Source organism: Python bivittatus, unplaced genomic scaffold (genome assembly GCF_059951505.1).
Source record: "Python bivittatus isolate LINGU-HERP-01145 unplaced genomic scaffold, Pbiv_v1 ctg000100_np1212, whole genome shotgun sequence".
Taxonomy (NCBI): Eukaryota; Metazoa; Chordata; class Lepidosauria; order Squamata; family Pythonidae; genus Python; species Python bivittatus.
In genome coordinates, this window is record NW_028277038.1 from 2,753,913 (window position 1) to 2,780,528 (window position 26,616).

A 26,616-nucleotide genomic window follows, 5' to 3' on the forward strand; every position below is an offset into this window, starting at 1 on the left:
CAAGCTGGATACACACATTGCACCAAGCCAAAATAAGTTGATTGGGTTTTGACATTCTTCTCCACAAACTGAAAACCCAACCGGCCAACGGGACCCGGGATTATGGATCTGCAACTGAAACAAATGATCAATAGAGCTCTTATCAATAGAGAACTCATGAAAGCATGCAAGCTAGTTAGGTCTTCATGCAGACATATGATTCAGCTGTTGGCTATAAGGAGAAGCTTTGGTTAACTATGGGAGGTGATTTGGGGAATTTGGAAACTCCAGCGTTGGGGTCTTTCTTAATGTAAACCAGTAACTTTGGAGCGCACCTCTGTCAATCTGTGGAATATAATCTCCCACTGAGTTTGTTCCTCCAGCAGTTTCTCTCTCTCGGCCTCTGATTAAAATTGACACAAATTCTGGGCTGCTTGAAACCCGAACCTTCCAACTTCCAGTCGGTGGTGAATGATTTATCTGTTGGCCAGATTCCCGAAGGAGATTCATTTCAGTCATTACAATAGCTCTCTCTGCCTTCAGAGTGAGAGGAATATATGAATTTAACACTCAGCTGGCTGAAAGAGGGGGAGAGCGCCCTTTTCTTACTGCCTCTGCGGTTTCGGGGGGCACGATACTGCAGATTCCCACCCTCCAGGGGAGACGTCAAGCCCCCCAAAGTCTTTGAACGCTCTGCTAGAACAATAGTCGACCTCTCCCAGCTGCTAAAACGGTTCTTCTCTGTTTCTTGCCAACCACCCACAGGCTTTTTAAGCCCTGCCAAAAACAGCTTTTTGGCCCGATGTATCGTTATTAAGGATCACATCTCAGGTCGTGGCAAAACCCCAGGAACTGCTGAAGGATTTTGTTTGGGATTGCAATTGTCCAAGGAGCAGGAAATACTTCCCGGGGTGAGGAATTTAAGCAATGCTACCTGCTCTTCTTGGGAGCCAAGGACACGGTTGACAAAATCCAGCCCACCTTCAAAATGTTTCTGGTTCAAATTCCGAGGCCGAAGCAGGTCTTGTGGGAAGTGGTTTCGCCGACATTCCTCTTGGTATTGCTGATTCCCTCTCTCCTGATATCAGAGGGGATCTTCTGGGACCTGTTTGGAAACCCATCCAGTCCTCCTCTGCTGGATATTTCCCAGAAAACAAGGTGAGGGAGCATCTTATGGAAATTCCTCCCTCTCCCCTCCCCTCCCCAATTTCAGATGTCCCCCAGAGTCCAGCCTGCCATCTGTCTGCAGGTGAAGGCAGATGGGCGATAGGTTTGGGGAGGGGAGGTTCGACTATCGCCAGATGGAGAGAAGCAGAGCTAGCGGGAAGATCTCCCCACCCAACGATGCTTGAGGAGCAGAATTTTCCCTGGAAAAATAATGCATGCAGAGCCCAACTGGTGCACCATTCTGAGATGAGGTCCTCTCACTTCTTCAGATGCACCAAAGTGGGGCTTAAATAGAGAAAAGGCTGGGTGGGGGGAGAAGGAAGGGTGGTTGGCAAATGTCTCTTCAATGTGAGACAGAAGACAAGTACCTTATCCATTTACAGTTGTGTTTAAAAACCCCTTGTGTTTGCTGAGACCTTCTGAGGTAGCCTGAAACTTTTGGCAGGACCTGAGGTCAGCCCTCTGTCCCTTCATTGTGGGGATGAAGTTTCTTTTCCCCTCAAAGAGGTCTGCAAAGGCGCGTCGTGGATGGTTGAAATGCTCCAATATCACTTGGTCCTTGTTCTGAGTCCTGATGTCAAACTTGCCTCTGTTGAGTCTTCTGCACAACATTTGTCCTACGCAGAATCCAGAACGGCACTGTTGGTGGTTGACCGCACGCATCACCTCCAAGGAAGAGCACGTGAAGGCCCCTCTGATCTTGGGTGTGTGCTTGTTGGGGCCTGTGATAATGCTGTTGGTGTAGATGTGGAGGCCAAGCAGACACCTGGGTTGATTGCACGGTCTGGTTCCCACGCTGGCATCAGGATCCTGTGGTTTCTTCTCGTAAGAATCTTCTTCAGGTGGATATTGCATGCAAGCATGGGCCTGCCACGCACTCCGGGAGAAAGTGGAAGGTCATTAGAGGTCTGGGAAAAAAAATGGGGGAACCTGCCCAGATGAAACCATGCCTAGCAATGCCTGGGTTTCAAAAGCCGCCTGTTCTTTAACTCTGAACCTAGTTCCGCACCTCAACCGGGGGGAAGCGGGCAGGGTTGGTAAACATAACATGGCTGGACCACCCCAAGCTAGACCAATATAAATCTCAGGTGGCCTCAATGAAGTTTCTGTCTGCATCCCCCTGGCAGGCGTCCCATCGCCTTCATCCAGGCTACCTTTCCCGAAAACCGAAAGGCAGCTGCGGAAGAAGTCAACAGCGAGATTTTGGGGGAGACGAAGAGGTGTTACCGTTCCCCTCGGAAAGACACACCAATGAAAACAGTCTACTTGTGTGCCGCGAAGGGCCCCATCCCATACAGTCTGTGGTCAAGCGTTTCCTGTTATTTATCATTGCCAGTAAAAACGGAATCTTTTTTTTTTTTAATTAAATTACGCTGGAGGAAAAGACAGGCTCGGGTGTTGAAAAGCTGGCATTTGGGGAGATGCGTATTTCCGTGCCCACAGGCCCAAATTTGCTGGAAAAGGGGAAATCTGGTTGCCTTGTCCATTCTTAGTTTCAAGCAAGGAAGGAACAAAGCTTGCTGCTGGGGTTTTGGGGTTGGCAGACATCCTTTCTGTGCAACTGTGGCGACAGATAACCACTAGGCCTTGCGTCCCCTGCCCTACCCAGGCGTATTTGTTTTCTCAGCTGTTGAACTTTACCTACCTTTACCTGAGACAACAGTTCCCAGCCCGCTCCTTCTTGTTAGACATACCCAAGCTGGTTAATCATCTTTCAACCTGGCTACGCTGGCAATGCGGGGTGCATTTTCTCGATAACAGACCACTAGGTCCAACCTGGTCCAGGTGGCACTGTGCCTCCGCCTGACTTCCAGGCTCACATTTGAGAGGCATTTCATTCATTCTTCCCTTGCATCTTAACCAGCACTGCTCCTCTAAAAGGCGAAAAGGCATCTTGAACGCCTGGTTTTAACGTTGTGGACACACTCATGTGGGGATCTGGGCAGCAGTACGAAACTGGCACGCCACTGACTCCTTCCACGATAGGTTTCTGATTTCTGAGGTCTCCTTGTGGTCTTCCATCCAAGTACAAACCGGGCCTGAAACGCCTGGCACCTGAAGCAGAGGACACCCCTTCCATTCTTTTAACGTTTTGTGGAGCAGATGTGGGGCCCCTGACGAGAACGTGAAAGCTGGGACCCTATTCTGTGATCTTTTCCTCAGCCAAATGACAATATGGTCCTGTTTTGGAAGCTTTCTAAAGTCCAAAATAGAATTATTTGTATTATCCGTTTATGGACAACCCTGGGCTATATCAGCCATTGCAAAACAAGTCCACGAATGGAGGATGGGGGCATTTGATTGCAGGGTTGAGGGGACCAAGAACAACACACGCCATTGAAAGAGCTATTTTGCACCTCCGTGTGATTCCAAAGTAAATTCCGCCTGGTCTGAGGTGGCTTTAACAAGGTGGAGCTGCTTATTTAGTTCATCTTTCTTGACTTGGCCAGTCTGAAAATCATCATGAAGGTGTCCCATTGAAAAAGTCCCATTTATAAAAAGTTAGCCAAACACCTCCGCGTTTCCTCTTGCGTCTTGGAGAGTTTGGGAACAGCAGAGTCTCTGTTTGTCCTGCTCTGAAAGCCTGCTTGAAATCGGTCCTCCTGGAAGAATCGCATCTTGTGTGCCTGGAAAGGGGGGGATTCTGCCAGGGATCAAGTTGGCAGGGCCCAACCAGATCACAGTCTTGGCGGGTCGGGTACTCAGGAGGGGAGGGAGGGCCATGGGTGGTTCTTGACACATCTGGAAGTGAACATGTGGGGGATCTGTGCATACCAAACCTGCCTGAAAAGGGCTGGGCTATCATAAATGATAAAGGTGAAAATTTGGGGGGCATCTCTGACGTTTTGGATGGGTGAAAAGGCTCAATATGGAATTTTGGGCATCAGGGAGAAGGAATCGGGAGTTCCTGGTTCTCTCTCTGGCTACTGCAATCTTCTGTCCCATTAAAAAAACACATATCTCCTTACAAAGATGAGCTTCGCAACTGACAAGCTTTCCTTGTTTCATTCCCATCATCCACTCCTTGAAAAAAGGATTTTTTCCCCTTGGATCACCCAAGTCTCCTGACTGCAAACATGTGGTCTACCTTTTCAGGAAAGTCTTTCTGTAATACAGACGTTTGTGCATGCCAAGAAGTTTGTCCACAAGGAGAAACAGAACTGGGTCCTCTGGGACCCTCATCTTCATCCCCAAAGCAATCCACAGACGAGAAGAATCTGCAATTTTCTAAAGCCGGTTGGCTTCATCTTCAGTTTGCAGCTTTTTCGAGCAGAGATTTTTAGAAGTTGCTTCTTTGGAGACCAGCATTCAATACATCCGGGGCTACTTGGAGAATGTGCTTCTCGGGCCCCCGTAATAAAATTAATTGTGTATTAATGAATGAAATGTAGAGTTTTGACCAGCAGGGAAAAAAAATTCTTTTTGGAACAGAAGGAAAACTCTGGCCTTGTAGAATGCTGCCCCTCGCTGGTCAGATCGGGAACGGCACCAACTTTTCCCATGTGCTCGAAAAGTTCATCTTTCAAGCAACTTGCTCGCTTCTTAGGTGACTTTGGGAAGAGCATCTGGAACAGAGCTCTGGCCAAAAGGCTGCACTGGGCATTAAACAAGCCAGGGCTGTGGCGTTCTACCCTCTTGAAACTTGGTTAGGGCGTAAAGTTTCGTCTCTGCAATCGATGGAAGGAAAATGTTTTAGGGAGGCAACTTTGACGCTGTGCTAGCGGGAAGCAGTCTGAGCATCTAATGGAGAAAAGGTTTGTCTGAGCATCTAGAACAGTGTTTCTCAACCTTGGCAACTTCTAGATGTGTGGACTTCAACTCCCGTGGCTGGGGAATTCTGGGAGTTGAAGTCCATCCATGCTGGCTGGGGAATTCTGGGAGCTGACATCCATACATCTTGAAGTTGCCAAGGTTGAGAAACACTGATCTATGAAGTCCTTCTCCCAGTTCATCTCTAGTCCTACGCATCCCTCCCTCTGGGCCGGAAGATTTTTAACAGGCTCAATTCCCCTGGACTGCCATATGCCATCAGCAATTGTACTCCGGTCCAAGGAGATACATAACTCAATTGCAAAGTCTGAACTTAAATGCAGAAGAGCATGCTCCTTTTCTGCACGCCTTGGCAAGATGAAGAAGCAGAATTGGCCTTGTGGTAGCAAAGATGTGGGTCACGGCTCTAGCCAGAGTGATCTTTAAACGTTGAGGGCTGAAGGAAGAGGGGGGTCAATGATAAAGGGATGTTGGAGAGCAGAGAGGGAGCCCATAAAGTCATAGAGAAGGGGGCTAGACTAGTGAATAGATTTTGGGAAACCCAAACACATATTAAATTGGAAAGGCCCAGCACAGGAAGCCCTAGAAGGGACTAGATATGGTGAGTAGTGGGTTTGCCTTAGGAGTTTACTCAGGAGAAGAATGGACAGGAGGTCGTTCCTCTTGGAAAAAAACCTCAGACCTCTTACCGAAGGATCCAATCCAAGTCGTTTTTGCAAGGAAGCCTGCTTTCAGAGAATTGCACTCCCAAGGAAGAAACGGCCAAGCCAAGAATTAAAACCGATTACTTTGGAAACGGCCACCCAAGGGAAGAAGCGACAGAGTAAATCGCCCAGACCGTGTCTGACAATGCAAAAACAAGGTGGGGAAACCACAAAAGAATTGTCTCTTTTCTACCACGATTCTCCCGCAAAGAAGGGTGGGGCTTCAACCGGGTGGTCATGGCCACCATCTTGACTCTTTTGACCCCCTCCCTGCAGACGCTCCTCCGGGAGAGAGGAGAGCGTCGCCGTTCTGTCGCTTCTCCTGCTCTCTCACCGAACGAACGTGACCGTCGCAGAGAAGAATCTGGAGAACTGCATTTAACTGGAAAAAAGCATTTCCCTCTCTTTTTTTATTCGTTATTTAAACAGGAAGGCAGTGCTTCGCCACTGCAAATCCGCAGCACTTGCTTTGTGGCCCTGTTTTGAGCAAAAAGAAACAAAAAACCAAAAAACCCCAAAATCAAACAACAATGAACAAAACTTCACTTTCAATAGAAAGGAGGAAAAAAAAAAAAAAAAAAGAACGTTTTAGAGCAAGCTGCATAAATATTTACAATTTGCAGTTTCTATGTACAGTCTGTTCTATCATACAACTCACTATGCACAGTTTGGTTGTACAAAAGATAGATTTCTTCTCTCCCCCCACCCCGACCCCCCTTGTACAGTTCAAACAATAACATTGTCCTTTTTTTTTTTTTTTAAAGTTCTTTTTGTGTGTTGGTACAAATTGCAAAGCTGAGAACACTTCCAACTTTAATAGGTTAACAGGGCTTCCTCTTTTCCGGATTGCACAATTAAAAAAGAAGTTATCGCAAATAGCACAGTAAGATCTATATGTCACTAAAACAGACATAAATTATGCAGACAATGTGCGTGGACAATGGCTTTCCTCTGAAGCAAACACACAGTGCTTGGCGCTCACCTAACGTAGAGCTAACAGTCGGCAGAGACGGTGCCTCTCTGCGTGTGATCGAACGGTACGAAGTTGGGTTTTAACCAAGATCGTCGCATCACGCAAGCATGCCTGTGGGAACTGTGCCAGGCCACTAATTCAGGCACTCAAAAAGGTGTGTCTATGTATTTCTTATACATGCACACGCAAACGGAATAATATGTATATACAGAACCCAAGAGTGTGTGTTTTTGTGTGTAGGTATGTGCGTGCGGGGGTGTGGACGTACGTCCGCACAACCCCCCACGAACATACAGAGAGAGAAATACAACTTTTGGTAATGCAGAAATAACCTTTTGAAAAGGAAGAGGGTGCATAATAAAATCCCTTCCTGGAATGTACACATCTCAGTTTGCAAACTCTGGCAAGGGGCGTCGACGTGTTGTGTTCCAGTTGTGAGTGTGTGCGGCCAAAGGCAGAGGAGGGTGAAGCTGCGTGAGTTCAGCGCGGTTTAATAACCACCAAGTGACCTCGTTGGCTACGAGGCCGTCCCGTCTAAGCTGAGCCAAGAAATCTGCTCTGGAGAAGATGTTATGGATAGGAAATTTATCGAACTCTGTGTGCATGTGTGTGTGTGTGTGGGTGTCTGTCAGTGTAAAGGAAAAGGGTGTGAAGTCTTGTGAAGATGAGGCAGATTGAAGTAAAGGGCTCGTGGCATTTTCTGCCCATCTGTCCCATGCTCTTCTATGAACATCAGGTACGTGTGGAGGTATCTGCAGATAACCTGGTGTATTTGAGAAGTCTGCATCTTCTTCAACAGTTGGACCTATCCGTGCATGGTCAAAAGCAAAGAAATTGTGAGAGTTACACTCGTGGTGAGTTGGAGGCCATCAATGCGCCTGAAGACCCGGAGTATTTCTATTGCGATAAGGGTCCAAAAAGCCATTAGGCACAGGGGCTTCCTGAATCTGGGATCTGGTTGCAAGATCCCTTGCTCTCTGGACATGGTCCTCCGGGGAAGAGCTTTGGGTTGGCCAAAACATAATGGCAGGCCACTTCTATAGCAGTGCTCAGGAAGGAAAGATAACTTCTTGGGCTGACCTCACAGTTGCTCCAATCAACTTGAAAGATCAGGAGATGTATCAACGAAGTAGAAGTCAAGGTTTGCTGATCTATCGTTGTGCTCCTCTAGGGAGACACAGTCTATTATCTGAGAATGGGTTAAAGATCTGGCCTTGACCGATGGAAAGAGAGGGACAATTCTACTGAAGAATAAAGGATAGGAACTGCAGGATGGTTAATTCTGGGTGAAAACCAAGCTAGCTTGCAGCTCTCCTCAAGATATTTTGACCTTTTCTTTGCCACAGCACAGACAACAGGCAACAAGATTTGGTTTGAAGATCACATGGCTGCTAAGTAGTTTTTCTGATACAGAACTAGGATCGGAAAGGCAAACCCCTGATTGGATGCCCAGGCTGAGGGAGCCTCCATTGCCATCACTCTCCCCGACCTTTTCTAGGCACATGTGGCGAATTACACTTTGATCTACAACAGATCGAGCCCCTTCCCAGCTACAACACTCAAAAGCAAGATAGGTAAGGGGAGGTTTTCAAAACAAGGCAGTGTACCAGCAACAGACAGGTATACAAAGATGCGATGGAGTGGGTGTTCCTTCTTTTCTACAATTACAGTTTTGCTTCCTTGCCTATGTCTCGGCTATCCTGGTTGAAAGCTTCGTGTCGGCGAACCAGCTATCGGGGCCAAGAATAAGCAACATGGGCACCCACCAGATACAATGAAGAACATCACCTTCTTTGTAAGGAAACACGTTGACTGTAGCTGACTGGAGTTTGAATCAGTTTAAGGCAGATGCATGACCTATGCTATAGAAAACTGGGTATGTGTGACGTACATGGGGCGTGCTTCATTTCCCCTGTCCCGAGAAAGCATCTAGGATCCTCGAGGAAGAAAGATGGACAGGCTTTTTAAGACGTAGCACAGCGCCACAGCCCTCAACCATCTAAAGCAGCTTCTACCTGCCTGCCATTGTAAGACCTTTGTTCCCTGTAAGACTGAAATCTGGTAGTATTTGCTACCAAAGTACTGAGCAACATCTGGGCTTGTCGCAAGGGGATTTCTGCACCCCCTGGCTCTGAACAAACCTCAGACCATTCCCTTTTAGGAGAGGCTGCACTGCTAGGAAGATCTGCTTGAACTCTGGAGTCCATTCCCTCCAGAACTTGTCTGCCACCAGGCCATCCCCCTACGCCGTGCTAAGGCATCTTCGTTTGCAGGTCCTTCCTTGCCACGACTTCACGGGGAGGGAGGGGAGGCACTCTTTCTAAACTGTAGCACCACTAGACCAAGTCCTTTAGCCTCAGAAATTCAGAAGTCTCAACAGGCGGAAAACATAACGGTTCCTCTGATTCTTTTCCCTTTTCCTTTTTTTGAGCCCTTACCCTCGCAAGTTTTGGAAAATGATGCTGGGGTTTAAAATACTGTAACAAGGAGCTGCATCAGCAGGAGGAAAGGAAGAGGTTTCGTAGAAGGGAGATGGCCGGGAAGGCAAACCTCACCGTAGAAACAAATTTCAACCACGCGACAGGGTGATGTTATCCTTGCTCAGCTACACAAACGTGGCTGTTGTCTGCTCCAGGCGAGACTCGGCTGTCTGGGATCCTTGTCTTCAAGTATAAGTAAGAAGTAAGAAAGTAAGGTATTTTTCTTCAAGTAAGAAAAAGATCTGAGGCTACCTGGCAACCATCGTTCTACGGTCTAATGAAAAGGAAAGAGAAGCGAAGGGGGGAAAGTGGGAATGTTGTGCACCCAACTGTAGCCCTGGTGGTCTGTGAGGGTTTGAAGGGGTGAAAGGGACTGCTCCTCGTGCCCCCCCACAAATGAAGAAGCACACGGCACGGGGGTCAGAAATCTACTTATTTAAACTCCCCTGCAAGGGTCTTGCCCTCTCTCCTTCTTCTCTACAGAGACAAATGTTTGAAAAGTGTCGCCCTCTCCCTTGCTGGAGGGTTACTCTACGTGACAAAGGCCTTGCAATTAAGATGTGTGTGTAGGTGTGTGCGTGTATATATGTATGTGTTTGTCTATATATATATATATTCACATTTCTTTTTTTAATAAAAGAGCTAAGTTAATACATTCTACTGAATTACAGAACCATTTTGCTGGAACATTGTTACCTCTTGACGTTTCCATACAATGGACAAACAGATCAAAAATCTTGCACGCAACATAGAAATCCTCTTTGTACAAGAGTAGAGACCAAAAAAAGCAGCATATAACACTGTTTTAGAGTCCTTCCTTGCCCCCGAAACCGAGAAACAAAAACAACCCCCCGAAACACCTGGCATAATTTCCCAACGTAACAAAAATATACCCTGTGGATGATACCAACGGCAGCGTTTTGAGAAAGCAGCGGACTCCAGCAGCTGTCTCTTGCGCTCCCCGGCTCTCCATCTACAGTCAACCCACGAACGCACAGAGGAATTAATTCCCATGATTATTCCAACTCGGCTTCTCTCCCCCCCACAAATGGCCTTTTCTGTTTTGGTTTTTCTCTTGGTTGTCGATCTCTGCACCCCACGTTCTGGCTACCTGCTTCTCACATGTTCCAAGTTCAGCCGGGCAAACTCCCACCCTTCAATGTCTACAGGGGCACCAAACAAGGAGACCACCCCACTTTGAATGACCAGAAGCCAGATCTAACTTTCAGTGGGTCGCCCTGGTTCATCTTCCCCAGATGAACAACATGCAGCTCCACCGAGGTGGTCTCTCGTAAAGCTACACGAGGCGATACGGAAAGGGCGGTCGAGTGATCTGTGTTTCAAGTACTAGATTAACAGCCCATCTCAAGAAGATGCTTGGGCCAATACGAGAAGCTGAACTCAACCAAGGTTGGCCAAGCCAACACGCTGCCTTCTCCCTCTTTCTCCGCTGGGCTGAAGGACAAAACTGATGCAGAAGATGAAACCCCCTGAGTATTGGTAACTGAGATTTAGCCATCTCAAAGCCTCTCCCTCCTGGCCATCCGCCCTCCCCGCAAAAGTGGGGGAGAAGATGGGGGTGGGTTCCATTTCCTTGTTGTTTTTAAGGCTTTAAACCAATGAGCTTTTTTGTTTGTTTCCTATTCCCTCTTTCCAGATGTAACAAAAAAATTAAACAAAAAACAAAAACAGCTGACGGGAACAGCGCTGCTCTGGCAGCTGGCCTGCGAGAGGCAGGCTCCCAGAATCCCCCAGCCCCGACCCGTTCCATAGCCACCACATCCATCTGTCCATTGGTCTTCCCCGTCACGGCCTTCCCTCTTCTCATTCACTGTCCGAGAGGGTCTCATACTGTGAGACGAGCAGCGGTTTGGGCTCCTCCTCCCAACCGTGGTTCTGGCTGTTGGAGTTGCCCTGTAGAACGGTGGCAGGGGGTGGCGGTGGACCAGTCACTATTCCTGTGGAAAGCCTCACCGTCAAGGGGTTGTACGGAAACGGCGTTGAACCTGCAGTGGAACAGGACAACGAAAAAGCGGAGGGATGAATGGCGTTGGAGTTCCGCTCCAGGAATTCTTCAGAAAGTAGCCTTGGTTGCCAGACCCCCAGCCCATCCCTTCCTTCACACTTCCTCGCACGCACGGTCAAGTTCACGCCGGTAGCTCTCCCTTCTGGGAAGATCTTCCCGTTTGGGAGAACTGGGATTAGCCCTGTCTGCTCCACAGAATTCAATCTATGGAAAGGCTTACATCTCTTTGGGAACGAGCGGGGAAGAAGAGAGCTTCTCATGCATGAAGTCTCTGGTTCGATCTGGGATGTTCTCAGGAGGGAGACATCCCGGATGAAACTCTAGAGTGGTGTTTCTCAGCCTCAGCAACTTTAAGAAGAGTGGACTTCAAATGAAAGTCCGATGCTATCACATGGGGAAAACACCATCCAGATCATGGCACTGTTGTTGGTTTATTTGATTTATAGCCCCCCTCTCCTCCAAGAGCAAAAGGCAGTGTACAAGCACACCCTCCTCCTTTTCCATGTAACAACCACCCTGGGATCTAGGTTGGGCTGAGAGAGAGTGGCTGGCCCAAAGTCACCTAGTGAACTTCCACAGCTGAGGAAGGAGGAAAATCCGGGCCTCCTTGGTACCTTCACCATCACATCACCCTACTTTCCCAAGGTCATTAGCTTTCCTGCCTACACGTACCTAAATTGAAATAGGTTGACACATCACACCTTCCAAAGCTTTCCCACAACAAACCTGCAGCAGAGTTGGCTGGGCCAAGATAGACAACCCAAAGTCACCGGTGACTTCTGTAGCTATAGGGAACTGAACCTGGGTCTCCTCACTCCAGGTCCAATCCTTCAACCGCTCCACCCTGACAGCTCTCTAACATCTGGGCCATGTTCTGCTGGCTGTTCCTGATAATGGATTTCCCAACCAAACTGCTGCCTGGCTGCACATTCAGGACATCTATCCCCACCCCCCACCCCCCAGGAATTGCAAACCCAGCATACAGAGACACGCCAGTACCTGCGGATGATGGCCTGTCCTCCCAAACCCGGTTGGTGAGAGGTGTCCTCCTGTTACAGTCCCCCTCCGAGTGAACGGATGAAACAGATGGTGGCCTCTCAGTGGAGGACAGGCCTGGGGCTGGAGATCTGGCCTTACGACTGTTAGCTCGGGCGGTGGCCTTTGGTTTCCCCCCACCTGCAAAAAGAAGCATTTTTCAAGCCCCTGCTGGTAGTCACACTACGTAAAATGGCACTGGCGGCAGGATGCTGGGTGCCCCACCAACACGTCTTCCAAGGGACTTTATCACAACAGGAGAACAACAAGGCTTAGCAGATAGCAGGAAAAAGAGAGAGGGCTGAGAAACGAAGGTAAACTTCCCCCACTTCACCCCAACAATTAGCCCCAAACTCTGCTACCAGCAAAAGGAGGTTGCTGTAACAGGCTCGGACTGTCATCTTGTAAAACGGAAGGTGTTATCCTGCTCCAGAGAATAACTGCTCCTAAAACAGGATCGGAAGGCCAAGCTTTTATGAAAATGGAGTTGTCTTCCCAAAGCTCTACCCAAAGAAAATCGGCATGTAGGGCACTGCTCTTTGGAAGAGGTGAGGACAAGATGCAGGTCGAAGACACCGCCATCTCTCTGCCCTGCTTCCAACGGGTCAGGTGCCCAGGTGCACAATCGATCCACGTGTCTGTTGACACCCAGGGCACGTCTGACTGACATCAGCCCAGAGACCAGGACCTGGATTTGCACGTACATTGGTGTCACTTCTGACCTAGCCAATAACTTTCATTCAAAGGCCTACCCTTGAAAGGAAGAATGCCAATATGTTCCAGGGCCACCTAAAAGTTCTGTGCACCCTCACCCTAAATGCAGAGTTTTTCCTTGGTCTCAACCACCGTCTTCATGCTTTTATTGGGCACTATCTTTTCCCATGGGGGGGGGGCTTAGCTACCCCGTGTCCCAGGCTGCCTGGAGTGGGAATCCCAGATGGGTCTCCCCAACCTCCCCGTGTCTTTAACCACCGAGTTCTGGACAACGTGGGAAGCGAATGATCGATTAAAAACGAGGATGAAAGACAGGACAGCCGGAGGGTCAGTGGTTTACGGGAAGCCAGAGGAGGTTTTCAGCGTATTTGCTAAGCGCTTATGCACATAAACAAACAAACAAACAAACAAACAAACAAAACCCAGAGATTAATGGGCATAATTAAACACTAACACACAAGGACAGGCCCAAAGCTGAACGGGAAGAGAGGCAGAAAGACAGAGGGGATTAATCACGTCAACGCAACCAAGATGGGAAGAGCTGCCAACCTGGCGTGGGAGACTGAATGTCGTCAATCTGTCCATCAGCAGAGGTTACGGGCAGAGCAGCGGGCAAGCTTGCGTTGGCATTCAGAGGGTTAAAAGCATTGGTACTAAGAGGAGCGGGATCGTCCCACCGATGGTCATATTTACCCATGAGAGCTTTCCTGATAATGGCCTCCAGCCCCATGTTGGAACTGGAATTTTCTTGGACCGCCTGGTTCCTACAACTGATTAACCCTGGGGGTACGGAAGGAAGAAAGGGGTTGGGGGGGCAGAGAAATGGGGAGCCGAGTAAGACATTGGGGAGGTGGGAGGAAGAGGGGAGGCAACAAAGGAACGGGGAGGGGGGAGAAACAAAACTGTCAGCACATCCTTGCGAAACGACACAACACTGTCGCGCCTGTTCTTTCCCCCAAACCCTGCAACGCAGACAACGCCTGGCCTGCTCCCAAGGACGTTGTGGAGATGTCCCAAGGGAAGCCAAAACTATGTATGGGTTTTTGTTTGTTTCTGGAATGCCACACTGGGCACATGAACCTACTACAGAGTTTCTTCCTCAAGGCTAAAGGCGAGGCGGTGGGAAGGATGCTGGCTCCTAATCACCCCTGGCCCAGTTTTATCTTGGCTTAACTTAAGTGGGTTCAGATGTCAAAAACACTCGTATTCCTTTCTCGTGGTGCCTCTCTGACAAAGGGTGGCTTCCGACCGCAATTTATGTTGACTGGAGGGCAGAAAAGGGGGGGAGGGTTCACCCAGATCCCCCGTCCCCAGGAAGCCACTCCATTGCAGCCATGGGTGGGTCATCCTCCTCAGAAATGACTTGTTCTGAGGTCTTTCTGATGTCCTTGTTCCAGACAGAACTAGCTGTATTTCAGTGAAGCACGCCATTACTGAAAGAACGGTGGCATTCATTGTAATACGTCTTCACCTTCTTCTATGGAACAGGTGACAAGCACACACTCTGGGAGGGAAGCCCAACATATCTGCAGCAGCATGATTTTATGGTTCAGAACTTCTTGGATGTGGCCCTGAATATGCTTGTCGGTAAAAAAATGGCACCCTAGCTGCCAGAGGTCATGAGAGGACTCCAATGGGCTTGGTCGGACCTCACAATGTTCCTTGAGGTACACTGAGATCAACATTTATGGACAATGCCATTGGCAAAGTCCTTCATCTCTTGGTTGATACCTTGGTTGACTGTCTTCACTGCAAATATGACTTCAATATAACATGAGGATTTCTTTCAATGAGAGCAATTTATCTCCACTTCTGCTTTCTCAGACACATACTCCAGCTTATCCTATTTCTGTAACTTGACCATGGCTATCTCCCTTACTGGGAAGATTCAAAATGGAGGAACTGGCCTACTCCCAACTTCAACACCTCATGGGACAAACTGCCATCACAAAGTCTGAGTGCCAAGTTCATGTAGCCCCAAGGGAGTCGTTCCGTCCACCAGCCATGCAAATTTCCCCTGATCCCTCCCCAGCTCCCTCCAGCCTATTTCCCCATTTTAGGGGGGAGGCAAAGAGGTCCTCAGCTGAGTGGGTGGTCCCTGGTGTGTATGTTTGCATTGGGATAAATGTCGGGGTGGTGTCGTGATGGTGGTTGTATCGCAATTGTGAGTCATCAGAAGCCATGCAGTTAAGGTGCGGCAGTGCAAAAAGATCAAAGAAGGCACTAAGGGGCGGGTATTTGCCCAACGTTCCCAGGGAAAGAGGAATAATAAAATATAATAAAATAAGGCTAAGAAATAGAGGTTGAGCAATAAGGAAGGGGTGATCTTTATAAAAAAAAATGGTAACAATCCAACCTACGACTGGTCTTGCTCCCCGTTCAACCCTTTCTGGACATCTGCCTCCTAGAAAACTTGGCCCTTCCCAAATGTTATAAAGACTTTTCACTCTTCGGTTGTACTGTGTGCGTTGTAGGATGTTCAGCTTTATCAGAGGTCGATAAGTCTCAATAAGTCGTGGTGGCTTGCAAAAGTCATCCCCAACCTCACGTGCCACGTGGACCCAAAAGGGCAACATTCCACGCTGGGAGAACCAAATGCAGGGCCCAGAAGAGTGTAGCTGTTACCTGTTCCTGTCATCGCTGGCATGTAAAAAATCTCTGTTCCGGGTTGTCCCACATCTGGAGGGGAGAAGAAAGAGAAGCACCTTAGAGGAGGCAGCAACATCACAAGAAGTCCTACTACAATTTCAGGACCTCATGTTTGGAAAAAACCCTGGGGCTACCATGGGAGAAAATTCAGATGAACTCTCTTCAAAGCCTACCCCCTCATCCTTGAGCAAAAACGTTGGAACTGGACTTCATAACCTCAAGATTCCCAGGGCAGGGTCAATTTTTCACGCGGAGGGAAGAACTAAAGCAAGGGGTGTTGGATTCAGCCCTTGAAAGCAATGGCAACAATTAAGAACAATCTTTATGTGCATTTTTGTCTCAACGCAATTGTTCTTCTGAAGGAGTCCCAGGCTGGATTAAGAGCAACTGCTGGAACTGGAGTTCAAAAGCTGAACCGGATTCAGGTGGAAAGGGAGGCTTGATCCAGGACATTCTTAGCAACCATAACTAGGGCTTTCCTCCAGTTTGGTTTGCATAAATCTCCATATCCGCAAAATAAACAAACAAACAAATAAATAAATAAAAACCCCAGAGCTTCCTTTCTTTGATGCAGGCGCTGCGCTGAAAGAGGCATTCCCTCTCGATGAGTTCATACAAGAAGGAAGGCCTCTTCTAATCCTGCAGCTCTCTGGCGTATTTGAAAAAAAATATAATAAAATTAAGATACGCTGAAGAATGATCAGGGCCACTCTTTTAGTCGCTCAATTGCAGCCCCATTGGAGCTGCTGCCTTGGCTCATGTCCCCCCCCCCGCCAAAAAAAATTACAGGAAAAAAAAGCCAAGTTAAATTCTCACTGTATTCTGCCTCGTTCCTGTTGCTCGTGCTGAGTTTTTTGATGATCTCTTGCTTCTTCGATTTCACCATGGCGGAATTGCTCTCCGTCAGTTTGCTGAAAAAAGCTGGCGGTTGGATGCTGTTTCCCGGGGATCGGGTGCCGCCTCTGCGCGATTGAAAAGTCGTCAAGTTGCTGGCACAGCTCCTTCTCTCTAGCTCGCTCTGTTTACGAGCTCTTACCACGTGATTAATTTCTAAAAGGACGCCTAGCCAAGCGCGGGTCACTTGGGGCCGGAGGCTAAACACGAGATGCGAGAGAGGCTCGCTTTGGGGTTTGCTAACTTCCTCTTAACCTCTTCAACATCTACTTTCCTGACAAACCAAATGCTGATTTTTCAGGACTTTTCAGATAAGTTAGAAGCCACAACCCTGGGCCATCCAGGGAAGATTTAAAAAGTGGGAGAACACCGAAGTGCAGACACACCGAGCCACGTCCTCCCGTGCTCCCGATAACGTGGCTAGCTACATTGTCCACCCTCCATTCCTTACCTCAGCTCCAGCTGTTCCCCTTCACGATACAGAATGGGGTAGGCGTTGTTCCGGATGCGTTCAGATTCCCCGGTTCCCTCGGGCGGAGAGATCGGCTCTATGCAGTTGTCCGAAGCAGAAATCTTAATTTGCTCGGGCGACCTGTGGACGTTAAGAGGGAGAATGTGAGACTTGGGCGACCACAAGCTCATGAAACCGAAGGAGGATGGGTTGGGGGCCTCATCTCGTGCCGAGCGCGGACGCTTCTCCCTTGTTTGCAGGTGAGATGGGAAAGAGAGGGGACTTTGGAGGAAGATCGGTGAGGCTGGAGTGCAGAAAACGAGAGTTGCAACAGGCTTTTTGCAGGAGAAGGTGGGAGAATAAAAAAACGTAGGCCAGATATGGAAGGTCAGGTGTCTTTCTCAGAGCTTACACCTTTACTTCAAGGGTTTGCTGTCACAAAGACACTTTGACCTTGACTCTCTAATCCCTGAATGTGACCTCCAGGATGATAAGTTTCCTGTTGCCATGGGAAAGTCAACTCTGCTCAATTTCCTCCCCCAACCTTGGCTTGGGCACCTCTTTCTCCTCCGATAGCCCATCCTCCACATTCAGGGACCTCTTTCCTAGCCAGAGGGAGAGAAGATGATCTCACCTTCGGTCTGCTTCACTTTCGGGGGAGATTCTAGAAGTGGGGATGTGCTCCATCGGTTGGTGCTGGAGGTAAGATTCAGTAGGAGCTCGGCGGAGATCCAGCACGGGACCGGCAGTCCCCAAGTAGGAGTACATGGGAGACTGGATATGGGGATTGAGCTGCTGGGGATGATGGCGCGTGTAGTCTTGAGTGATGACTTCCTGCAAGAAGGGGATATCCCTCTGTTTTTCTTTTGGGTCATTTCTCAAAAGAGTTCACTATCACTTTAGGGCACCATTTAAGCATTATATGTTCTGTCTACATTCTGATCCTGCTGCTGTCTGGAGAGACCCTTTCCCCCCTACTCTTTCCATCAGCAAAATTTCACAGAAGTAGCATGTCTGCACTGAGTTGTACTCAAAATCTCTTATTTGGAAAAGGATGGATTTTCTCCCATGCAGCCAGCCTTTATCTCAGCTGCAGGAGAAGAATTCTCTCTCTGCTTGGCACGACGGCAAAATACTCCAAGCACGCACTTGCACTTCAGTAGGGCAAGCTAAGATTAGCACCAGCGGACAAACTGCCTTTTGATGCAATCTGTCTCTCGTTATTACGAATCCCTCATTAACGTCCAAAGAGATACACGACTATCCGAAATGGACAATCTGAGCAAACTGCCAAAGTAGTATTTGACAATACATTTCCACTTCCCGGCACAAACGTTTATTTCCCATTTAGGGGTAGATGTGAAGGAATGGTTGGATGAAGGCCACGCTCGAGGAGAGAAGCGTTTCCTTAGCCCCCAACAGGAGCGTGGGAAGTTCAAGAAGATGAGACTGGCACCACCCTAAGGTGTTGCAGTATAACACCCCATCACATGCTAGGCATTTCTGTTAGTGCAGACTAGTAAAATCAGTCGTACGCGAACAAGGAAGCTAGCATGGAAAAGTACCAGCAACAACCTGGGGAAAAGCCTCAAATTTCAGGAGGCAAGCCCCCGCAGCTTGTCACGTGCTCAATCGGAGCACATGATCCCTTGCGCTTCATGTATTACCATATATAGTTATGAGCTTGTATTAGGTAGTGTGACGTATATATGCTTAACCCTGCCCTCTGATGTACTCAATAAAAGAGGTTTCCAGACTCCGGTCTGGGCGCTCTCATCCCCCTCGAAGGAGAATCAGTTTGGTGTCTTCTTTCCCCTCACTCGTGAGAGGCCCGCGGTAACTGCGTGAATGTTACACTAAGGCATTCACGGCGTTGTGGCTGGCTGGCTTGGGAACTTGGGTTCAGTCTGGGGAGATTCTGTCTTGAGGTGGAAGCTAATAAACGCAACAGAACTGTATCTGCACTGTCTCGGGGAGTTCTTTGGGCTGAACCTGACAGTAGAGAACGTTTTCCATGCTCCAGGTCCAGAAAGGAGAGAAACAGACTTCCCCACCCAAGCAGTACCCAAATGTAGAGTTTTACAAAGGGGCAATGAATTAATTACAATTAATTCATCAACCGGCAATTTCAACACTCATCCAAAGATGACAAATTAGCCATGATTCTCATTCAAAGTCCCCTGGGCTGATCTGGAGGGTTGAGACATACAGCGGTGAAGTTTGCAGAGTTTCTCCTTTTCAAGGATTAAATGCTCAGTAAGAGAAACCAGCCTGAGATGATTCCTGTTTGAGGGAAAGAGAACTTACATTGATGTGCTGAGCCAAGGTGACAACGCGCTGATGGCCTTTGGTGTTTGGGGGTCCTTGCAACGGCTGGCTTGGGGACTGACGACCTTCGCTGATCTGGTGGAGCTGCTGAATGTGTGAGATTTCTGTTGCAGAAGGTTTGAGGGAACCTGCATGAGAAAAGTGAATGGGTGTGATGGAAGATGCCATCACCAAACGGGGAAGGGTTCCTGTGGTGGAAGGAGGAGAACCTGACCTTTCTCCTTTTCTTGAGTAAGCTTCACCCCTTTCTCATGGAGGACAGAGGGGGAGTTCACGGGGCTTATGGCTTCAATGCCATCAGGACTGTAGCTTCCACGGAAAACTGAGGAACACAAAAGAGTGTCTTAAGTGTGGGGGGTAGACTTTCTTTCTAAGCACTGCGACAGCTGCTGGGAGAACCGAAAGGATGAGAGTCATCCTCAAAGGCCACTTTTTATGCCTGGAAAAGGGTGGCATTCTGAGATCTCAGCACTTGTATCCCTACGCAGAGAAGACGACTGAGAACGTTGTCTTTCCCATCCGAGTTCAGTCCGGGCTGGACTGCCCCAGGGGCCCTTGATGGAGGATGCCTTCGAGAGGCACGCAACGGCTTCTGATATGGCTTTTGGAACACAGTGTGGTGTAAAATGGTACAGTCACCCACCCCAAGCCATCCAACAGCAAAGCTTCAGTAATATAATCAAAACAGCTTCGGTTCTGGACAAGCAACGTCATGGTTAAAACACACCCATTGGCAGAGCCACCCTGATCATGGCTGCATGTTGCTGAGAGTTTGGGGATTCCTCCAAGTGTCACTTCCATTCAAACAACAACAACAAAACCCATGGTTCTAGTTCTAGAATGACTTCCCCAACCTGGTTGGTGATCTTGGGAGTTGCAGTCCCAACCTATCTGGGGAACCAGCGATTGGGGAAGGGGCGACCGAGGAACAATGTAGTAACCTCATTCTCTCTCCCAACATTGTTGTCACTCAACACCAGATACATCACTCATGTTGCAATCCACGCATCTCGGTCAACTTTAGTAAATATATGCAATTTGTGGTCAAACGGTAACATAAATGGTTGTTTCAGGTGGGAAATACAGCCCACCTGGAATTGGACGCAAGCACAGTGCCATAGTTCGTGACCTTACTTGTTCCTCTACATTTTGCAGATGTCCATGGAGGTGCGGGTGGGGGGGGGGGTGTTAAAAAAGTGAAGATGGCAGTTGCGACCATGCAACAGAACCCCGCACACCTTTGTACGTGCCTTGATAACACATGCATGGCCAAGTGGGGGGCTTCGATGGTGCAACTGTGACCCCACCTTCGCTTTTTTGATGCCCCTCCCCTGCAGAAGGCCTGTTTCCATGTCTACAGGTAGTCTTCGACTTACAGCCATTCGTTTAGTGACAGTTTGAAGTTACAACGGCGCTGAAAATAGTGACATGACTTGCCCTCGCACTCATGACCATCATAGTGTCCCCATGGTCACATGATCAAAATTCAACTGCTTGGCAAATGGCATGTATTTATGATGGTTGCAGTTTCCCGGGGTCATGTGATCACCATTTGTGACCTTCCCAACCAGCTTCCAACATGCAAAATTAATGGAAAACAGCGTGATTCACTTAATGAGCATGCAATTCGCTTAATGACATGATTCACTTAATGACCACAGTGATTCGCTTAACAACCGCCACAAAAATGTCATAAAATCGGGTGCGGTCATGTGATAACTTGCCTAAAGACTGTACTGTTTAACGACAAATTTTTTGGTCCCAATTGTGGTTGTAAGTCGAGGACTACCTATACTCCATAGCACTCACACTTTTGCATCAGAACTACATGCTCAGAAGGAAATCAAATGTATTGTGACTGAGAAAAAAAAAGTAAATGTTAAAAATGTAAGCCAAAAAAGGAAAAAAGGAAGAAGCATGAAGATGGGGGGAACAGGAGCTTTTATGCAGATGACGCTGAAAACATAAATGGGCCATCACCACAAACGTGAAAATTAAAACGTGGAAAAAAAATGATTCAGGGAAGGAGGGGTCTTTGGTAATGTCTCCGGGTGCGGGTTGGAAGGCTACCAACTCGGAGAGCTGCCCCGCTGCCCCCTCCAATGTCTTACCATCGCCATTGGCGTCGTTATTTAACGAGCTTCTCTCTCGCTTCCCCTTATCGCAAGAAATTTGGCGCATGATAATGACATCTATGAAGCTGGCCGCTGTCATGGTGGTCTTACCGAGTACTCGGAGCTCCTGTTCCTGAACTGAAAAGGGTTTACTCTTTTCTCTACTCAGCTGCTCAGGGGCCGAAACTGCGTGCAGCGATGGGTCCAGGGGTGCGTGATGCGGAGGATGGATTTTCCCCTGTCCTCTGCTAAACGGGTGGGTTGCACCTGACCCAGAAGAGGGCAAAGACTTGGGCTCCGTTGCTTTTACGGGCGAAGGTGTCTGTTCTAGGCCCGGCCCTGTGGACAACTTTGAGGTGAACAGGTGGTTGGTCTCAGGCTGAGCCCGTTCGCTTTTGACATCCTGGGTCCTGGAAGAAGAGGCCTCCTTCTGTACGTGGACTGACTCCACCACCGAGGCATAGCTGTCCAGGCCACTTACGGAGCTGCGCAACGTCGATGCCGAACAGAAGCCAGAGGAGCAAGCTGGGGACGTGGTGGCAGTGGACGAGGAAGAGGAGGAGGAGGAGGAAGAAGAGGATCTGCAAAGCAGAAAACCACATTAAGAGATCTATTGGGGAAAGAAGGAAGTGCCTTGTATTTTGCAAGGGGCCTCAAGGAGAACGTAGTTATGAGATTATTAAACTCCTTTATTTCTGTGGTGGTCCACTCAGAAGATCTTCCAAGTCCAAGATGGTAGCTGAACTGCAGATAGGCTGAACTACGGAGAGTCACAGCTGGTCTACGAACTGTCGCAACATTTACTCCAGACCTTCATGTCCAACATAGAAGGAACCCTGCCAGACCAGACCATTGAACATCTAATTCAAAGTGGGGTGGCCCCCAAAACACCTCCAGAAACCTCACCGCCAGACGGGGAAAGGGCTACCCTAATCTGCTTCTCCTTGGCAAATCATATTCAGAGCAAATCGAGTTTATGAACATTTAATTTAGCCGGGCTCTGAGAGGGATCCTCCACACATCTGTTGAATCTTATCAGCAAAGGCAGAGGGGCCAGCTGCCATTGGCGTGCTGAATTTTAAAAACGCAACTGCATTAGGAAAAGAAGCACATTCTCTTGGCTGCGTTGATCTTCCCTCCCAAGCAGATTTTATTGACTTGTCTCTATAACTAGCAAGAGAGGAGGAATATAAAATGCATTTCCTTCAGAGCTCAAGACCCTGCTGGAGGGCCTCTGAGTCAGCGGAGAGCCACAATTAAAATACAAATCCGATATATCAAGAAACAGGCAAGTAGAGCACTCAAATCAAGCTTTCTCCAGGTGCACAGATGGAGGGGACAGGCAGTGTTTCTGTCTGGGTTGCTGTGACTGAAAAAATGTCTTGTGCAGGGTTTCTCATCCTTGGCGACTTGAAGATGTGTGGACTTCAACTCCCAGAATTCCCCCAGCCAGCATGGCTGGCTGGGGGAATTCTGGGAGCTGAAGTCCACACATCTTCAAGTCGCCAAGGTTGAGAAACCCTGGTCTAGTGGGAGAATGGGTGAAAATTGTCTTCATTTCTAACCAATTCCCCTCCCTACACAAACACACAGCGTTTCCCTATAAGGCACGTTCGCTACAAGAGTTTTGCCCCTTTGAACCTTTGCAGGAAAGACAGGAGGTAAAGCTAGAAAACTAATAAATGAATAATAATAATAATAATATAATAACAATTATTATTAATAATAATAATATAATTAATAATAATAAACAACAGACAACCACCCTGGGTTCTGGGCTGCGCGCATTCCATTTCGTGCCACGAGAGGAACTCACTTCCCCCGTCCCGGAATTTGACATACCGCAACACGGAGGAAGCGAGGCCTTCCGGGGAGATCATATTGGTGTTATGTAGCACGCTGGGGCGCTGCTGAATGTTCTCCTGTGCCCGGGGGGAGACGGGGGAGTGCTTGTGAGAGAGCGCGGATGCACGGCCGCCACTCTGCTCGGTGCCTGCGGTAAAAGATGGAGGGGAGGCAAAATGAGATGATAAAACGGCAGGTTGCTGGCCCCCTCTCCTTCCTGTCCGAGGATCTGGCCCCAGCTCACCTGGCCGCCAGATGGGCGCGTGCTCCACTGTGGTGGTGGTGGTCACCACTGATTTTTTGCGTTCCTTCTCACGCTCCCGTTCGCGTTCTTGTTCCCGTTCGGAAACCGAGGGTCCCGTCTTGGGTAAGTGTGTGGGGGCACCTGTGAAGGACAGGCTGTTTTCCCATGAGCGGCTACAGAACAGGCACTCTGGACATGCTCGGGCAGCAGGATTTGTCCTCCTTGAGGATGACTCAGCTGCTCTGCTATTTCATCCACCAGTTCTATCCCACCCTCCAAAAAAGCATGCAGCTTGAAAGGGTGTTGACAAAAACCACGCTGGAGAACACTGGTAGGGCTCTCAAAAACCCTGAAGCCTTCAGACCCAAATAAAGCTTTGGCAGTCCGCTTCATCATCCCTCCCCTTTTACCTTGTTCTTCTATAGGAACCTATTTCTCTTTGCCTTTCCTTCCTTCTTTCCTTCCTTCAACATTATTTTCAAAACAAAAGAACATTGCAACACCCACATTCCTAACATTATCTTCCAGGATTATGGGGTTCTTGAACATGAGAATGGGGAGTCAGACTCAACCATCTTTAATTCTGGGCTGAACTAAACCACAGGCCTGTGGTTTTCTCTACTTGGGCACTGTCAAGAAGGCCAGGGGTGGCTCTGTGCATCTCAGGATCACAGAAGTGGGTCAAACCACCAGCAAATCAATACTTCCCAGTTGGTTTGGACCTCACCGTTTCCTTTCTTGTTTCGCTTCTCCAAGCAAGTTCTAGCTACTTCCTTGGGCTGATCTAGAACAGCTTTCTTCCCTCCAGCTTGAATTATCTTGTTCTTGTTTTTCTCCACCTCCCTTTCTTGAACCTTTCACCTGTCTACGATGTGGACCTCCTTGCCAGTCAGTTCCCAAAGAAAGAAATTTGGAAGCATCTAACCTATGTTAGGTTCTTCGTTACCTGCTGACTCACCTGGGGACAGTGGCGAGCTACTATGTCGGCTGCTGAAAGGCTGGGCGGTGCTGTGGATGTAGGTGAGCCGGTCCATGGAGGCTGCGGAGGTGCCAGGGGTAGGGGGCACGAGCACGGGGAGGTGTGGCACTTGAGACAGGTCAATTATCCCTGCTTGAAGAAGCAGAAGGAAATGCAGAAGATGGTTAGGAGTGGAAGGGGAAGCCCAGAACCAACTGGGCACTGCCCTCTTGTGGTGGGCCAAGGGGCTCAGATTTGTTCTGCTCTAAATTCTCTGGGTTTCTGTTTCCTTCATGTGGACTCTTCTCTTTAAGAGCCAACTTGTGCAATGGGGCCTCACTTCAAGAAGAATCCTTATGGCCAAGCAAGCCAACAGCTTTGCTCAGAATGAACAACTGGCAAAGAAAGAAGAGTTTGCTTTTTAAGATGACTTGAGACTTTTGTTTTAGGGAAAGGCTGGAACCATCAAGATCCATCAAGCCAGCATTGTCCTCTGCAGCCGGCAGATTCTCTGCCTGCGGTGCGCTCCGTTTTCATGACCCAATGTCCCCATCACAGTACAACCCAGAGCAAAAACAATTTATGGAAGTCACTCTTCTAAGCCATTTTGCCTTGTCTCTGACCCCACGTGGTCCACCATCTCATCCGTGTTCATGTGTGCTAGTGCAAATGAGTCTGCTTCCCCTCCCACCTGGGCCTGCTAGCACCCCATGGATTTCAGACCTGCTGCATAGTTGAGAGCCAGGGAGGGCTCTCGTGGAGACAGGCCCCGCAGGAGATCTACCCTCTGGGCCATGGTGGTAGCTGTGGCGGCGTTGTGGTGCATCTGTTGGGAGGTGATGTAATCATTGATGATGGTCTGTCTGTTCTCCATGGCGGCAGTGTCCGGATAACCACGGATGAGGTAGGGTGGGTAGAGATGAGGGTACGTAGGACTAGGAGCAAGGTGCCTTGGCAGGTAATAGGCAGCTGTTGAATCAAGCAGAGATGAAGAAGAGAGGGTGCATTTCCACATGTTCCAGATCTAGTATTAGAACATTTACAGCCAATCCTGCTAGATCTCAACTCCTTATCTTCTACATCTCTCCATAAGCTCCCCCTAAGCTCTTCCAAATGCTTCCCCCCCCCTTTCTAGTGCCAACCCCTAGGTCTGATGCAACCACACCACACTGAGGAACCCACTTTCAAAAGCTGCTGCAAAATTCTCCACGAGCTTCAAGATCTGCTAACATTTTGATTCAGTCCGAGTCCTGTACGAAGGTCCGTATTCTTAAAAACCAGTCCAACCTGCACCGGGACTAAACTGCACAACGCCCAATGGGTTCCAGTGATGGTTTGATGGACTTTTCATTTTCAGAGGTTCATACCTGCTTCCAAGGGAATCCCCCGGGGAATGACAGCAGGGTCAAAGGTCAGCGGAATGTGGCCTCTATACAGGTCCATGCCACTTGCTCCCCGGAGCAGATGCTCATATGGAGACATCGGGTGATGGTGGTCTGCAAGTGGGGTATGAGGAGATTTGGAGCTGGTGATTTCTCTGGAGGTTGGGGTGACCTTCCTGTCTTGAGACACTGGTTTTCCAGCAGTGATGCTCCCTGTTAAAGGAGAGAAGAGCTTTGGCTGGGTGGCTTGCAAGCAGATCAGCCCAAGGGTTTTTAACCTCTTGCAAACAGAATAAAGAAAAAAAAAATCATCCCTAAAATGGGTATGCGAGGAAATGAACTTTTTTGATCAATTATACTATGTATTCTTCTTTTTTTAAAAAAAAAACAACAAAACCCAACCAGTTGTATCTGGGACTGCAATCATCCATACCAATAATCAATTGCCACATTTGCAATGACAGATTTTCAAACACTTCTACATCTTCTCCACCCATAAGCACTGTTCCCATGACATTCTTGAACTGGGGGAAACTGAGCCATTCCTTTAATCCCCAAAACTGTATTTAATGTAGCCTGTTACTGACCCAGTCATGCACAGGTGAAACTAGTGCCACCGAGATGGGAAAAGAGCTAAACTCAGTGAATTAATAGGTTGGCCTGCTTATAGGTGGGGAGAAATGAAGGCTAAGCATCAACCTGAAATAAACCATCCTCTCCATCACATAACCCACGCCAAACTCTGACTGTAGAGCTAAATGTTCTCTCTGGCCTGGAATTTAAACAATGCTTAAGAAGGAGAAGAGAAGGAGAAGGAGAAGAGGAAGAATCATCATCATCATCAACATCATCATCATCATCATCTCTGGCCTTTTCTCTAGAACTTATCCTATAATCTCAGT

At 48.4% G+C, this 26,616-nt stretch overlaps 1 protein-coding gene across 17 annotated transcripts in view; it reads right to left on the reverse strand.

The window, feature by feature from the left end:
- Window positions 1-5,998: 5,998 nt before the first annotated feature.
- Window positions 5,999-26,616, reverse strand: part of NCOR2 (nuclear receptor corepressor 2) — a 154,381-nt gene continuing 133,763 nt past the window's right edge. For 7 of the 17 annotated variants that reach the window (XM_088135275.1, XM_088135272.1, XM_088135273.1 and 4 more), the window contains 15 exons: window positions 25,700-25,927; window positions 25,056-25,301; window positions 24,333-24,485; window positions 23,375-23,515; window positions 23,128-23,278; window positions 21,283-21,866; window positions 19,386-19,493; window positions 19,151-19,299; window positions 17,478-17,677; window positions 16,844-16,984; window positions 16,315-16,460; window positions 15,475-15,528; window positions 13,399-13,629; window positions 12,100-12,276; window positions 5,999-11,080 (listed from right to left, as the gene is read on the reverse strand). In XM_088135275.1, the coding sequence (XP_087991401.1) occupies window positions 10,899-11,080; window positions 12,100-12,276; window positions 13,399-13,629; window positions 15,475-15,528; window positions 16,315-16,460; window positions 16,844-16,984; window positions 17,478-17,677; window positions 19,151-19,299; window positions 19,386-19,493; window positions 21,283-21,866; window positions 23,128-23,278; window positions 23,375-23,515; window positions 24,333-24,485; window positions 25,056-25,301; window positions 25,700-25,927 (2,891 nt within the window). In that variant the 3' untranslated portion in view covers window positions 5,999-10,898. The remainder of the gene's footprint in view (window positions 11,081-12,099; window positions 12,277-13,398; window positions 13,630-15,474; window positions 15,529-16,314; window positions 16,461-16,843; window positions 16,985-17,477; window positions 17,678-19,150; window positions 19,300-19,385; window positions 19,494-21,282; window positions 21,867-23,127; window positions 23,279-23,374; window positions 23,516-24,332; window positions 24,486-25,055; window positions 25,302-25,699; window positions 25,928-26,616) is intronic. The other 10 variants (XM_088135283.1, XM_088135276.1, XM_088135271.1 and 7 more) reach the window with 6 other exon arrangements.